The 13,622-nt window shown below is 34.1% G+C and overlaps 3 protein-coding genes across 3 annotated transcripts; 1 reads left to right on the plus strand and 2 right to left on the minus strand.

The window, feature by feature from the left end:
- Positions 1 to 765: 765 nt before the first annotated feature.
- Positions 766 to 2,290, plus strand: LOC131662031 (uncharacterized). The gene is made up of 2 exons (XM_058931709.1): positions 766 to 1,304; positions 1,463 to 2,290. Exons 1-2 carry the CDS (start codon positions 948 to 950, stop codon positions 2,090 to 2,092), a joined length of 987 nt encoding a protein of 328 aa, XP_058787692.1. The 5' UTR covers positions 766 to 947; the 3' UTR covers positions 2,093 to 2,290.
- A 1,117-nt stretch (positions 2,291 to 3,407) lies between these two features.
- LOC131662029 (serine hydroxymethyltransferase 7-like) lies at positions 3,408 to 8,605 on the minus strand. The gene is made up of 4 exons (XM_058931708.1): positions 7,188 to 8,605; positions 5,829 to 6,234; positions 4,470 to 4,562; positions 3,408 to 3,873 (listed from the first exon to the last, which is right to left on the minus strand). The coding sequence occupies exons 1-4, from the start codon at positions 8,202 to 8,204 to the stop codon at positions 3,650 to 3,652; spliced, it is 1,740 nt and encodes a 579-aa protein (XP_058787691.1). The 5' UTR covers positions 8,205 to 8,605; the 3' UTR covers positions 3,408 to 3,649.
- Positions 8,606 to 10,641: 2,036 nt separating this feature from the next.
- Positions 10,642 to 11,901, minus strand: LOC131658401 (uncharacterized). Its single transcript, XM_058927698.1, has 4 exons — positions 11,772 to 11,901; positions 11,107 to 11,336; positions 10,885 to 10,992; positions 10,642 to 10,686 (listed from the first exon to the last, which is right to left on the minus strand). The coding sequence occupies exons 1-4, from the start codon at positions 11,899 to 11,901 to the stop codon at positions 10,642 to 10,644; spliced, it is 513 nt and encodes a 170-aa protein (XP_058783681.1).
- Between the last annotated feature and the right edge of the window lie 1,721 nt (positions 11,902 to 13,622).

Below are 13,622 nucleotides of genomic sequence, written 5' to 3' on the forward strand. Positions count from 1 at the left end.
TGTTATTATGAATTTCGGTCAATAATTTTTCACATTCACACAGTCAGTCACATGTTGTTAACCATCTAAAATCTCCCGGTTAATAATTTTTCACAGTCACACAGTCGAGATGTTGTTAACTGTTTGAAATCTCGATTCATTAGTTTAAAACAATACATATTTATAATTTACACTATAGTTTAAAAATATTGAGATTAAATCTAAATTAAACTGCTTTAAATATACAATATATGATAATATGACCGATCGATTTGTTAATTGTAGCAAATAATGATCTTGTTTTTATTGTCTCATTTTTATTCAAATTTATTTTGTCTATTGTTTTTTCACATTTTGCTACTACAGACTCCCGTCAATAATATTTTGCAACCACGCAATCGAGATATTGTTAACGATTCAAAATCTCGATTCAGTAGTTCACAACAATACATGTTTACAGTTCATGATGTAATTTAAAAATATTAAGATTAAATTAAAATTGAACTATTTTCAACTATTATAGCGTGACTACATCGATTTGTTGGTTGTGGCAAATCATAATCTTTTTTTCACTCTCAGAGTTTTCTTCAAGAAAAATTCTTAAATCGACTCTTAATTATGAAAAAGAAACGAAAAGTTCAACCATCTTCCCTAGTTTTTTTCTTCTTTTCATTTATACAATTTTTCTTAATAATATTTTTCAAACCACTTTTAATATATATTTTTTACCTATCATGTTTGTGTCCATTAAACAATGAAAATGGCATATTACCAATCATCCTTTCCCCTCTATAGGAAACACCCATCATTGCCCCCAACAATCCTTTTCAACCTTAGAAACCTGAGCTTCTAAGATATTCCATTCTTCCAATTCCTTTCACTTTTCCCCTTATGCCTCTTCCACTCTCTCTCAATTTAAATATCCTCTCCCTCTTCCCAACTCTCCCACTCCTTCAACTTTTCTCCAAATGGATCCTTCCTCCACAAACTCAGTCAATGGCTTCTACTCTTTTCTAAACAGAGGAATTGACGATCTAGAACGAGTTTTCTTAGCCAACAATTTCATGTCTATTCAATTCCTTCAAAGAACTCTTTCTCTACTTCGATCTTTGCATACCCAATTGACCCTTTTGGTTCAAAAACTTCATCTTCCTGTTGGTGACAAATGGCTTGATGAATACATGGATGAAAGCTCCAAGCTTTGGGAAGCTTGCCATGTTCTCAAGTCTGGCATTTCGGGCATCGAAAACTATTACTCTGCTTCTTCTAACATCACTTCGACTCTCGATTCTCATATTCACATCACCCCTCAAATCTCTCGCCAGGTTTCATTCATACCCAGATAAAAAAAATTCAATCTTTTGTCAAATTCTCTATCCAATTTTTGCATGTTAACATGAACAAAATGTAAAAAAAAAAAAAGAGCTTTTTTTTTTTGTTTTTGTGATTTGATTTTTTTTTGTTTGAATTTTTGATGATGCAGATTGTAAGAGCGATATCAGTTTGTAGAAGAGAAGCAGTTGGGTTGGAAGAAGAGAATCGAGCGTTGATGGAAACAAGGATTCAACCGCTATCATTGCGTTTTGACGAGAGAGTTTCAATTGAATCGAAGCTGAACGGTTTCAACGGTTTCAGAGGAGTGTTATACGCAATGAGAAACGTGAGTTCGTTGTTATTAATGATTCTGTTATACGGTTTGGTTTACTGTTGGCCGGAATCATCGGATTTGGTTTTCGGAGGGTACGAGGAATATGAGTACGAAGGTTGTCTTTTTCTCGGATCGGCTTTTATGATCTCAACGGCGAGGCTGCAGCAGAGAGTGGCGGCGGAGATGGGGAGAATGAATGGTGGGCCAGGGATGTTGTTGCATGAGTTTAGAAGATCGAAGGTTGTTATGGAGGATCTTAGGGGGGAGATAGAGAGGAGAGGTGGTGGTGGTGGTGTTGTGGAGTGGGAGAATGAAGATGGTGTTAGAGAGAGAGTGGAGAGTTTGAGAGGGGCTTTTGGTGTTCTTAGATCTGGTGCTGATAATCTTGTGGCTCAACTTGATGATTTCTTTGATGAGATTGTTGAAGGAAGGAAGAAGCTTTTGGATTTTTGTAGCCATAGATGAATCAAGAAAAAGTTTGAAGTATTGAAGAAGGAGAAAAAAAAGTTAGACATTAGAGAGAGTATTGATGGGGTTGTTGTACCTTTTCTTAACCTTTTTTTTTTTTTAATCTATTGTGATCTTTTGTTTTGTTTTTCACACTTACCTTAGTTGAAAAACACTAAAAAAATTATGCCATCAATGAGTCTTAAATTAGTTTTATCTTATTGCACTAAAGTTAATACAAATTCTTTAGGAAACTTCGATTCTTTTCATTCTTCCAACTAATTACAGCTGGTGAAGAAAAGGACAAAAGTAAAAAAGTATAGTAACTAAAAAAGTGGAAGTTAAAAAAGGCACATGATCTTAGACATAAGAAGGCAAGCACTGATGGCAGAATAGTGTCATATGGGTGGAATTAAAAATTCTTTTTTTTTCTCTATGGCAGTGATTGATTGTTTTTTTCCTCTCTCTTTTGGATTTGAAACTTGAAAGAGGTTGATGGTTTTTTGGCAAAGAAAATGACTAATCATTCATTCTAGTTTTAGTTCAGAAAGAATAATGGAAAGGGATGCTTTGAACTGTTGCATCTGAGATTCCTGAGCTGCTTTAACTCCAAAGGCAGTTTTTCTTTTGCTCTTGGCAAAGCTTTTGTCTGATATGGTTCAATTTGAAAGCAATAGGAAACTAGGATGATCATTGATCATCAAAACTTCCTCTCACCACATTCTCTCCCTTTGCCTGACAAGTCTCTCTTTCTTTCTTTCTGTCTCTCACTCCAAATTTTGTTCTGTTTCAAAATTCTTCAACTTCCACTTTTTGGGGTTTTGGGGAGTTTTAAAATTATATATCACAAAAATTTCAGAGGTCACTTTCTTAATTCTAACCGTATCTCATGCTTTTTGTCCCTTGCCGCAAATTCATGCCTTGCCTCCTTATGAGGGTTCAGTATAAGTAAAGGCTTTAAAATCAAACAATAAAATAATACAGAAAGTGCAAACATGCAGACAAAAAAGAAAGAGTAATATAAAATGAATCATGCCGTAGGTAAGAAATGTCTGCTGCTTCTGCTGCTGCTGCTTGTTCAACAGCTGTTACCAGCGTTTATTAAAGCACTGGTAAAAAAATGTACAAATTAAAACTGCTTCTTAATCACAAGAAAGTGTACTATAAAGTATAAACTTTGGTTAAATATGGTATGATGCTAGTGGGGATAACTTCAAGTATTAGGCTCCATAAACAGAAACAAGCACATAGAAACAGAGTCAGTGATGACTACAAAATAATCTTATGTTCAATTTAAACTGCACATCAATGTGAGAACTAAACAGTAACCCTGTTATTTAATTTTACTGATGTTTCTTCATAAAGAAAAGGGTAACCATCAAAGTTGTGACTAACGGAAACTGCATAGAACTTGAATAATTTGTACTCTCGCTAAATAATAACCGGAAAATCAAATCTAATGAGTTACCATGGAAAAGCAATTCAAAACACAGTAAGCTAGGAAGTACTATATCATAATAAACTAATAATATCAGGAACGCATGAATGGATGGTGCCTGCTTTACAACTTTGAAATCAAATATTGAATCCTGGCATTTCAAACTGGGAACCAAATGTCTCAACCCGATTTCTGAGGTCAAAAATATCTTTATTATTCTGAAGACCCTTGAGAAAATCCTTGCATGATTTACCATGTTCCCTCTGTATAATGCTGGTAATCTGAGCTGCCCTCAGAAGAAAATCGGCTATGGTGTCAAAATCCTCCTCTAAACAGCCTCGTGATGTCATTGCAGGAGTGCCTGAATACGAATAAAATAAATGTGTTTGAGTAAAATAAAAAACATAAGGGCATTCATAGGACCCAATAGTAATTTGTTTAAACAATAAATTATTTGAAGCCCAAAAACAAAAGCATAGCATTCTCTCAATTATAAATAGTAGCTTTCTCATATATCTTTCCCTCTTCACTTCCCCCAGAAATTTCCTAAAAATCATTCTCCTTCTAACAAACTGGCATTAAAGCTTAGGTTTAGATAGGAAATCCTAATTGAAAAATACACTCACCTTCTATGTCTCAAGCACAATAGTTGGCAGGCTGCGAGCATCATACAGATTTCTATTCTTTACATCAATTCCAAGACAGTAAGAGATTACCGTTTGCTAAATATGAGTGTGTTTGATCTTAAATGGAATCGATTAAGTTTAGATTTTGGATCAGAGACTAGTTCGTATGAAACAGTCTCAAGCTAAACATGTACAACTAAATGATAAACTAATTAGTGTATGGTAAACACGGATATTTACGGCACTTGCAAACATAATCAACAAAAAATTAAAGTAAATTGGAACTATAGCAATACTTTGACTTCAGATGAATTATATGAGAGGTACTCACCAATTCTCACTCCTCCAGAAGAAATAGAACCATAGATGGCACACTTATTAAGAGTGATGTGACACGCCTCGCAGACTTTCTCATAGTTTCTGTCTGCATAAACAACATAACATGATATATAGAGCATGCTCAAGTCAGCTTTAAGTACAAATTTATAAGGGAAAGGAATATATGAAATCATGAGTAACAGACACAAAACACACCATGCAAACTTGAATTTAAAACTAAAACAAAAATATATATTAGCATCTTTACTATTCAAAATTAAAACAACAGAGGCTGGGACACAAAATCTATTTCTTCTTTTCTTGCATCATGCCACCTACTTATCTCTTTTATGAACAACTCCAATCTTGTAAACCATACTTCTAAAGAGAAAAATGGTGACAGATATGCATAAAACAAATACTTTGAATTTGTAACAGGAAACTTCTCATAACAATTTTAGGCAAGAACTTCATGCAACATGGAGAAAAGTTAACCATGATTTACAAGTAGGCCAAGCCAGCCCAAGTTAGGGCTTTAGGCCTCAAAATTTTGGGCAAAAAAAAAAAAGGCCTCATAAAGTTCAATTTAGATATAGATATAGAAAATAACATACTAATTACATATATTCTCCTAGTTGAGTTGGTAAATGAGAGGCCTCATATCTTGGTTTTTGGTTCATCTCTTGATAACCACACAAAAATTTAATATATTTTAAAGGCCTCACTCTAAAAGTGGCTTTAGGCCTCTAAACGGGTTGGGCCAGCACTGGTTACAAGGAAGCCCATACGGAGACTCCTGCTTATACAGTCTATTACTCATCAAGAATATAAGAGGGTAGCCTGAACAACAAAGTACCTGGTCTAGCAAAATCATAAATCCCTTCTAATTCTAATTTCTAAGTAATTTAAAATTATAAAAAATTTACACAACCATTTTATTCAAAATTTGAAAGTCTTTGGCAGGCATAATGGTGTAAAAACATTTGTTAAAAAATGAAGCTAAAACTCATGTTTTGGAACATAATCCTCAAGAGGAAAAGAGTGAAAAGAGCAAAATGAAACAAGCCAATTTAGAGAAAGCTAACATCTTAATTATTTTCCCCTATCTTTAATTATTAGACCCAGCCAATTGAGATAAAGATCGATTGTTGTCGTTGTATACTAATTCGAACTTAATAACTTATATTGAAAATGCATAACAAGTGCAAGTTCAATGAGCATATACTAATAATATATGGGGGAAAACCACAACCCTTTTGTATTGGTATCATTCAACACCACAGTTCACCAAATAATAACTCATTACTTTTGACTAAAAAACAGCATATTCACTTCGAATTTGATTATAATTTTAGCAGATCGAGAAACATACCAATCAAGCCGAGTGCATTTATATCCCAGAGCAAAAGATGATTGTCAGTCCCATCTGTTACCAATCTGCATTTTCTTTTCAACAACGCAGTTGCTAATGCCTGTGCATTTCTTTTAACCTGCTGCATGTATGCTTTATACTCTGGGGTTGCAACTTGTTTCAAAGCTATGGCAAGAGCAGCAATGTGATTATTGTGGGGACCTCCTTGTAAGGATGGATATAAAGCAAAGTTTATCTTCTCCTCATAATCATAAGTGCTATTATCATCCCTGTGATTAAGAATAAAACATTTCTTTGATGGTTTTGTTCCTCTTCTGTAAAAGACGATGCCTCCTCTTGGACCTCGAAGACTTTTGTGGGTAGTTGAGGTTACAATATCACAGTAATCAAATGGACAAGCAACTTCCTGTAAAAGCTAATGTCAATAAACTTGAAAGAACATTGAGGCATGCTATGGGAAAAAAAAACTTTATAAAGAGCCAAATAACTAAAAACGAACAGTACAATTGACACAGGCAATAAAAATAAAAGAAAGAAAGAAAAAACAAGATGGTTGGTTCTGTAACAAGAGAAGAGATCATACACATGGAATTTTTTCAATTAACAATACTATGGAACTCTTTGAAGCGACTTATTTGAGCTTATCTACTAACATATGCACTTGTGACTGAAACTGTCTGAAAATTTATGAAAATATCTTATGACATATTCATAAACTCTCCAAATTAGCTAACAAAAATAGTTTATAGCTTATACAAAAGCAATTAAATTTTATTTTATATTTTGTTAAAAAAATAGATTATACATAAGTTCTTATCATGTTATAGGTTGACCTACTAACATAATAGCTTATACATAACTGTTTAGCATGAAATATTTGTATGCTACAAACAGCAAGTTAAGTTATTTATCGAAACAAGACCTAAATACCAAGGGTTACTTAAAAGGATGGTTTGGTGGTTGGGTGTGGGAAATAGGAGTTGGGAGTCACAACGGGGCAAGGGTTGATTCCCACTCTTCATTGACATCTAACAAATAACTAAATTTGCCTCTCAAAAAAATATATATACCAGGAAAACAGATTAAAATTAGATGCATTGGGCTTAATTTATGCATCTTTCTAGAATCACCTAACCAATTTACACTGCACCAAACAAGTTTATAGTAAACCTTACATGCCAATAGTCATGCAGATTCAATTGTTCTATATCCAAATGTTAAACTAAAGGAACTACGTCTTACAAGTTCTAAACCATATGTCTTAATCTAACCTCCGAAGTGTATTAATTCGAAGCTGCATTGATCTCACAAAAAAGTAAAATTCACAATAATTTAGAAGAACAAAAGTTGAAAGAGTACCTTAGCAGCAACAAGGCCACTAATATGCGCCATATCACACATCAAAACAGCTCCACATTTATCAGCAATCTTCCTAAACCTTGCATAATCCCATTCTCTAGGATAAGAACTTCCCCCACAGATAAGAATCTTAGGTCTATAATCTGCTGCTTTGTCCTCAAGCTTATCATAATCAATGTACCCCGTCAAAGGATTAACCTTATAAGACAAAGTCTCGAAAAATATAGACGCTGCAGAAACCTTCTTCCCACCATGAGTATAAAACCCATGACTCAAATGTCCACCAGAAGGTGAATCCAAACCCATAATCCTATCTCCCGGATTCAAAAGACCAGTATAAACAGCAAAATTTGCAGAAGTACATGAATAAGGCTGAACATTAACACCCCACTTTTTCGAATCAAGACCAAACGCATTCAACGCACGTTCACAACACAGAAACTCAAGCTGATCAATGTACTGATTCCCAGTATAGTATTTCGCCCCCGGCATCCCCTCAGAGTATTTATTAGTCAAATGACTCCCAAGGGCTTCCATCACCGCCCTGCATACAAAATTCTCAGAAGCAATCAACTCAATCCCTTTAAACTGCCTCAACTTCTCCTTCTCCATAATCATAAATATCTCAGGATCAGCCACACTCAGCGGCTGGTTCCCCCAACTCACAGAAGCCTTAGAATCCACCGTGACACGCTTCAACGATAAACTCGGCTCCTCTTGCTTATAATACCCCTCAATTTTCCTCTTCAAACACACAGGCCTACCCATAAAATCAATAGTTTCACTTTTCTCACCATCAACAACTCCATCATCGTCATCCTCTTCCGGCTCTTGCTTTTTCACAACACCAACATTGTGTTGTTTCTCATGCAGTAAACGCCATGACAGAGATTGGTTCGATTTGGAATTCAAATTCAACGAAAAGGAACTATCACTGAGTGAAGCAGTTGATGAACCTGTATGAGATGGCGAAGATGAAGCATTCAACCCGAGAGATAAACCCGCACTAGCATCCATGAATAACCGAGACAGATAAATAATACCAAATTAACAGAAATTAGGGTTTTGGATATAAACAGTTTCAGTAACAACAAGAACAGTAACAGTAACAACAACAACGACGACAGAGACAAGAACAGTGGTCGGATAGGGGATAATAAGGAGAGAACGATGAAGATGGTTTCATGGGAAACGAATGCATGAGAATGAGAATGAAGATGAGAAAGAAAATGAGGAATGTGAAGATAAAGGGGAAAGAAAGAAAAAGAAGGGAATTGAGAATGAACCTGAATGGAATTGAGGGAGAATAAGGTAGCGTATGAATGTGAATGAGAAAATAAGCAGAGGGAATTCACAATTCAGCGTTTGGTAGTAGTTTTATTGGAACTTGGAATTTGTATTTCTGTATGCATACATTTAATTTTGAATTAAATAATTGTATTTATGGATATCATAAATTACAGAAGTTTCTGAAGTGGGAGCATTTGGATGGGATTATGGGAAGGTTCATTTTGTGAGGTTTTATGTTAAGTTGTTTTTTGTGGGACCACTTTTTTCCTCTTTTCCATTCTGAACGAATTTTTTTTCTTTTTTCTTTTTGACTTTCTGTTTTCCATATTTGGTTTATGAGAGATCTCGGCCGTTGATTTTAACAAAATTTATTATCACTGACTGCGGTTTTCACCGTAGGATTTGGATGAGAAGACGGTGGCTTTAGTAGGTGGTGAGAATCAAATTAGTGTGACTGACTTTGGTTTTATATTTGAATAAAATGAGTTCAACGATAAAAATGAGTTCATGTTTTATATTAGAAAAATTACAAATTATAATTTTTAAATAAAAATTTATTATAAAAAATAATTATCAATTTTATTCAAAACTAATTAAATATGTCTGAGTCAATTCTATATATCAAAAATCAACGTTGGATACTCCAAATATAAAATTAAACATACAATAATTAAATTTTTAATTTTAAATATGATTTTTATGCTTAAATTTAGTTCTCAAATTACTTTTACAAAAAAATATTTAAATATAAATCACTTTATAACCTCATTTTAACAAGAATTAAAAATTATTTTACTTTGCTACATAACCAAACACATTCTAAAATTGATTTTAAAAAAAAAATGTAACACTTAAAGTAGGTAAGTATACAAACTTTTTGTAAAAAAAAAAATGGTATGTTCAAGCCAAATCAAAACAAATTTCACTTTCCTAATCAAAAAAGATGACACTAATATTTAATTTTATTAGATGTATATATATAAAAGAAATTGATATGTCATGCAGCTAGTAACTTTATTTTATATTGTTAGATTAATCAATTTCTTAAGGAGATTAATATTTTTAAATATGCATTCAGTTAAATTATGTTAAATAAATATTTATTGATTTTTTTTGGATTTTATAGTTTTTAGTTGAATGATAAGAGTTTATAGTTTTATACTTTTGACGGTGCAAGAGTTTGGTTTTTTACTTGCTATTCTATATTTTTAAAAATAATTTTAACAGTTATTTTTAGAAAGAAAATAAAAATAGAACATCTTTGATGATTTCAATTTAAAAATTATTTTGAAGAATAAAATATAAAATAAAAATGTTTGATAAACTATTTTTCAAAATATTTACTAATAAGGATTAAAATAATTATTACAAACTAGCGTTTAGACGGGCACTCACGTGTCCTTCTGTTCGCTCTTTATTAATCTCCACAGATATACAAAATAAGAAGATATTATTTGTTAAGTGTTTGAAAAAGTGAAAAAATTGAATTTTTTTTGGGAGAATAAAATACTTTATTTATTGACCAAAAACATTACAATCATAGCGATCCGAGGATCCAACTTACCAAGTTCCTAAAAAATAGAGGTCCCTAGCAAACACCTATGGCATCAGTAAATTGCCAATGTAACTTCTGAGCTTGGTCTTATTCCAAGTCTGATACACAATGTTGTCCACTATTTTGAGACCAATAGCTTGGTTGTTAGTGCTTCTGCCAAAGCAAACTGCATTCCTTAAGCACCATGTTTCATAGATAGTTTCAGCTATTGCCCCCTTAATAAACTCTCCCTTCCTTCTCTTTGGTCTCCACCTGGTAATTAGCCATTGCAGTTCATCATCCAAACCATTTGGTGTGTGATCTATTTGGATCCAATTAAGGACCTCAATCCAAATATGCTTTGTGCCTGAACATTGGAAGAATAAGTGGTGTATTGTTTCTTGTTCATTATAAAAGTTGCAATTGCTATTGTCTATCATCCCAAAACGCTGAAGTCTATTTTTGGTTGCGAGACGTTTATGACAAGTCAGCCACAGAATAAACAAAGCACGAGGATGGACAAAATTACCTCTTAACAGGTTGTGCCAAGGGACTTCACTTTGGGTTGCCCGCAGAGTCTTGTAAATCCCACTGGTGGAATATTTTCTTGTTGTATGTCATAATGTTGTTCTACTCTTGCTTATGCCTTACTTCCTCTCTATATTTAAGAATTGCCTTCATAATTCAGGAACTATTAATTCAATGGGTCATAGTCATAATGTATAGCTTTTTCACATAATAGTTATGGATCAATTTGATCCATAGGCTATCAGCCTTGTTATTTAAATTCCACAACAGTGTCAGGATGCAAGCTTTGTTCCAGTCTTCAATTGCTATAATGTTCAGACCACCATTCTTTTTGGGGGCACATACCTTGTGCCAAGCTATTGGTGTCTTCCTAGATATCTGCTCACAACCAGTCCATAGGAAGGTCCGACAAATGGCTTCAACCATTCTAACAGTTTTTGACAGTGGTATGCACTGCATCCAATACCATGCAATTGCAAAAAGCACACTATTAATCAATTATTTTCTGTCTGCAAAGCTTAACAGGAGGGAGCTCTAGCATTTTATCCTTGTGACAATTTTGTCCACCAGAAGTAAGCAGTGCCCAATAGATAGTTTCCTGCTGGTTAAGGGGATGCTAAGATGTCTAAATGGCATAGGGCCTTCTTTGAACTCAGTGATGACTTGTATCTCATTTCTGGTTTGTTGGTCGACATTTCCAAAATACACCACACACTTAGCTGAGTAGGCCTTCAAACCTGTTGATTTGGAGAAGTTGCTGAAAGCTTCCATAACCATTTGGATAGATTGAGTGTCACCTATAGAAAATAGCAGTAAATTATCTACAAAGCTCATATTGATTATGTGCAGCTTCTCACATCTAGAATGAAAATTGAAGTTTGGCTTGTTTTTTAGTTTGTTCAAGACCCTATACATATACTCCATTACAAGCACAAAAAGAAGAGGGGGGAGGGGGTCCCACTGTCTCACCCCCCTTTTAGCTATCAGCAATTTGGTTGGTTCCCCATTTACCATGTATCTATAGGACACAGTTCTCATAGTAAGCATGATCTACTTTATAAATCTATGAGGCATACTCATCTCCTTGTGGATTGTTTCCAAAGCATTCCAGCCCACTGTGTCGTAGGCTTTTTGAAGATCCATCTGCATCATGCATCTAGGAGCTCCACTCTTGGTCCCATACCCTTTGATAAACTCATAGGCTAGTATTATGTGGTCATGGATATGCTAACCAAGTATGAAGGCAGCCTGGCTCTTGTGTGTGATGCTACTAAGAATTCCTCCCAACCTGGCAGCGAGAATTCTAGATATGATTTTATAAATGACAGTGCAACAGGAAATAGGCCTGAATTCTTTGACCATGTTTGCATTGTTTGTTTTAGGTATCAAGGTGGCAAAAGTACAATTGATAGTTGTGTATAATTTCTTCTTCTCAAAAAATTCCTTGATATCTTTGATGACATCATGTTTGGTGGTGTCCCAAGTTACTTTAAAAAATCTGGATTCAAACCCATCTATGCCTGGTGCAGAAAGATCACCAATGCCCTTCAGATTTTTGGCAATATCCTATTCACTGATAGGACTAGTTAAGAATTCTCTATGATCAATTGTGAGTTGCTTTCCTGCCCTCATAGCCTCAACATATATGCCCCTCATATCAGAATCAGAAGTACCCGCCAGTTTAGTGTAAAATCGTTGAATTTTCTCTTTTATCTCTTTTTGTTTAGAAGTCTCCTTTCTAGTTTCTGTCCGCATGTTGCTGATATAGTTCTGTTTCCTCTTGGATTTCAAAGATGCATGAAAATATGCATTGTTATCATCACCTAGTCTCAGCCACTCAATCTTGCATTTCTGTTTAAGCAGGTTTTCTTCAGTGTTCCTCAAATTGATCAAGTCTATGGAGCATTCTTTAACCCTCTCAATGAGCTGCATATTTATCCTATCATTGATTAGGTTGGACTGAGCAAGTTGCAAGGCATCTTTGGCTCTGTCAATTTGATTTGTGATCCCCCTATAAGGTTTACCCATCTTCCTTATAGTGGGTTGTATCCTCTGTAGCTTTTTCCACACAATATACATGATTGTCCCTTTCATTTGGATATTCCAGTTTGCTTTGATCTCCTCCTGGAAGCCCTCAACAGTAGAAACAACATTTTTAAATTTGAAGGGAGTTCTATTGGGGACTCTAGGTTCATTATTTCTTAGACAGAGCAGGGCATGGTCTGATACACTAGCTTCCATAATGATAAGGTTGATATCCATGTTCTCTTGAAGCCATTTCATGAGCTTGAGGCGGGAATTAACCTTATTGCATTTACCTCGGTTATTTAGTCCCCTTACGTCCCATGAGATGATCATGTACCTGTGTCCACCACCACTACAGGATCTCTAATCCTGAAAGCAGCAAAACCGTTTCTGCAATCAATAATCTCAGCTTCAGTTTCAGGTGATGTACCTTCGGCCTCCCACGTCCTCGCGCCATAGCTCAACAGAGATACCTAGGTTAACTGTTCCTGATGAAAGTCCCTTAGCCTAAGCTAAGGAGTTTAAACCATCTCGAGAAGAGTTCCCATGTGTAATTTGTTGAGATAGAAGTTATTTTTTATTTAAAAATAAGATAACCAACTTTTACTTAACCAACTTCCACTTACCCCCTTAATTATTTTTTTGAAATATTTACAATTAATAAAGGGTAAAATAGGAAAGAAAATAGGCTACACCAAAACATAGATTTTCCTTTATATATTGTTATGGATAAAAAATGAAGGTTAGATACTTCAAACATAAAACTAAACATACAATAATCAAATTTAAAATTTAAAATTTTTAATTTTAAAAGTGATTTTTATGCTTAAAGTTATTTCTCAAATTAATTTTACAAAAAAAACTATATAAATATAAATCACTTTATAACCTCACTTTTAAAAAGAATTAAAAATTATTTTACTTTGCTATATCACCAAAAAAAATTTAATAAAATAATGGTTGAATTTTAAAATTGATTTTAAATTATTTAAATTAATTTACAAAAATGTAACACGTAGAGTAGGGAAGTATACAAATTTTTTGTAAAAAAAAAAAGG

Source organism: Vicia villosa, linkage group LG3 (assembly GCF_029867415.1).
Source record: "Vicia villosa cultivar HV-30 ecotype Madison, WI linkage group LG3, Vvil1.0, whole genome shotgun sequence".
In the NCBI taxonomy this organism is placed as follows: Eukaryota; Viridiplantae; Streptophyta; class Magnoliopsida; order Fabales; family Fabaceae; genus Vicia; species Vicia villosa.

Bases quoted from the DNA above. Each gene is read 5' to 3' on its own strand.
- LOC131662029 (XM_058931708.1), bottom strand. From the start codon at position 8,204: ATGGATGCTAGTGCGGGTTTATCTCTCGGGTTGAATGCTTCATCTTCG. The intron at 6,235-7,187 runs GTACTCTTTCAA...TAGCTTTTACAG, and splicing joins GTGGCCTTGTTGCTGCTAAG to GAAGTTGCTTGTCCATTTGA. The intron at 3,874-4,469 runs GTGAGTACCTCT...ATTCGTATTCAG, and splicing joins TTCTGGAGGAGTGAGAATTG to GCACTCCTGCAATGACATCA.
- LOC131662031 (XM_058931709.1), top strand. From the start codon at position 948: ATGGATCCTTCCTCCACAAACTCAGTCAATGGCTTCTACTCTTTTCTA. The intron at 1,305-1,462 runs GTTTCATTCATA...TTGATGATGCAG, and splicing joins CCCCTCAAATCTCTCGCCAG to ATTGTAAGAGCGATATCAGT.
- LOC131658401 (XM_058927698.1), bottom strand. From the start codon at position 11,901: ATGGTCAAAGAATTCAGGCCTATTTCCTGTTGCACTGTCATTTATAAA. The intron at 11,337-11,771 runs GTTAGCATATCC...TATTTTCTATAG, and splicing joins CCAGGCTGCCTTCATACTTG to GTGACACTCAATCTATCCAA. The intron at 10,687-10,884 runs GTATGTGCCCCC...TGAATTATGAAG, and splicing joins CACCAATAGCTTGGCACAAG to GCAATTCTTAAATATAGAGA.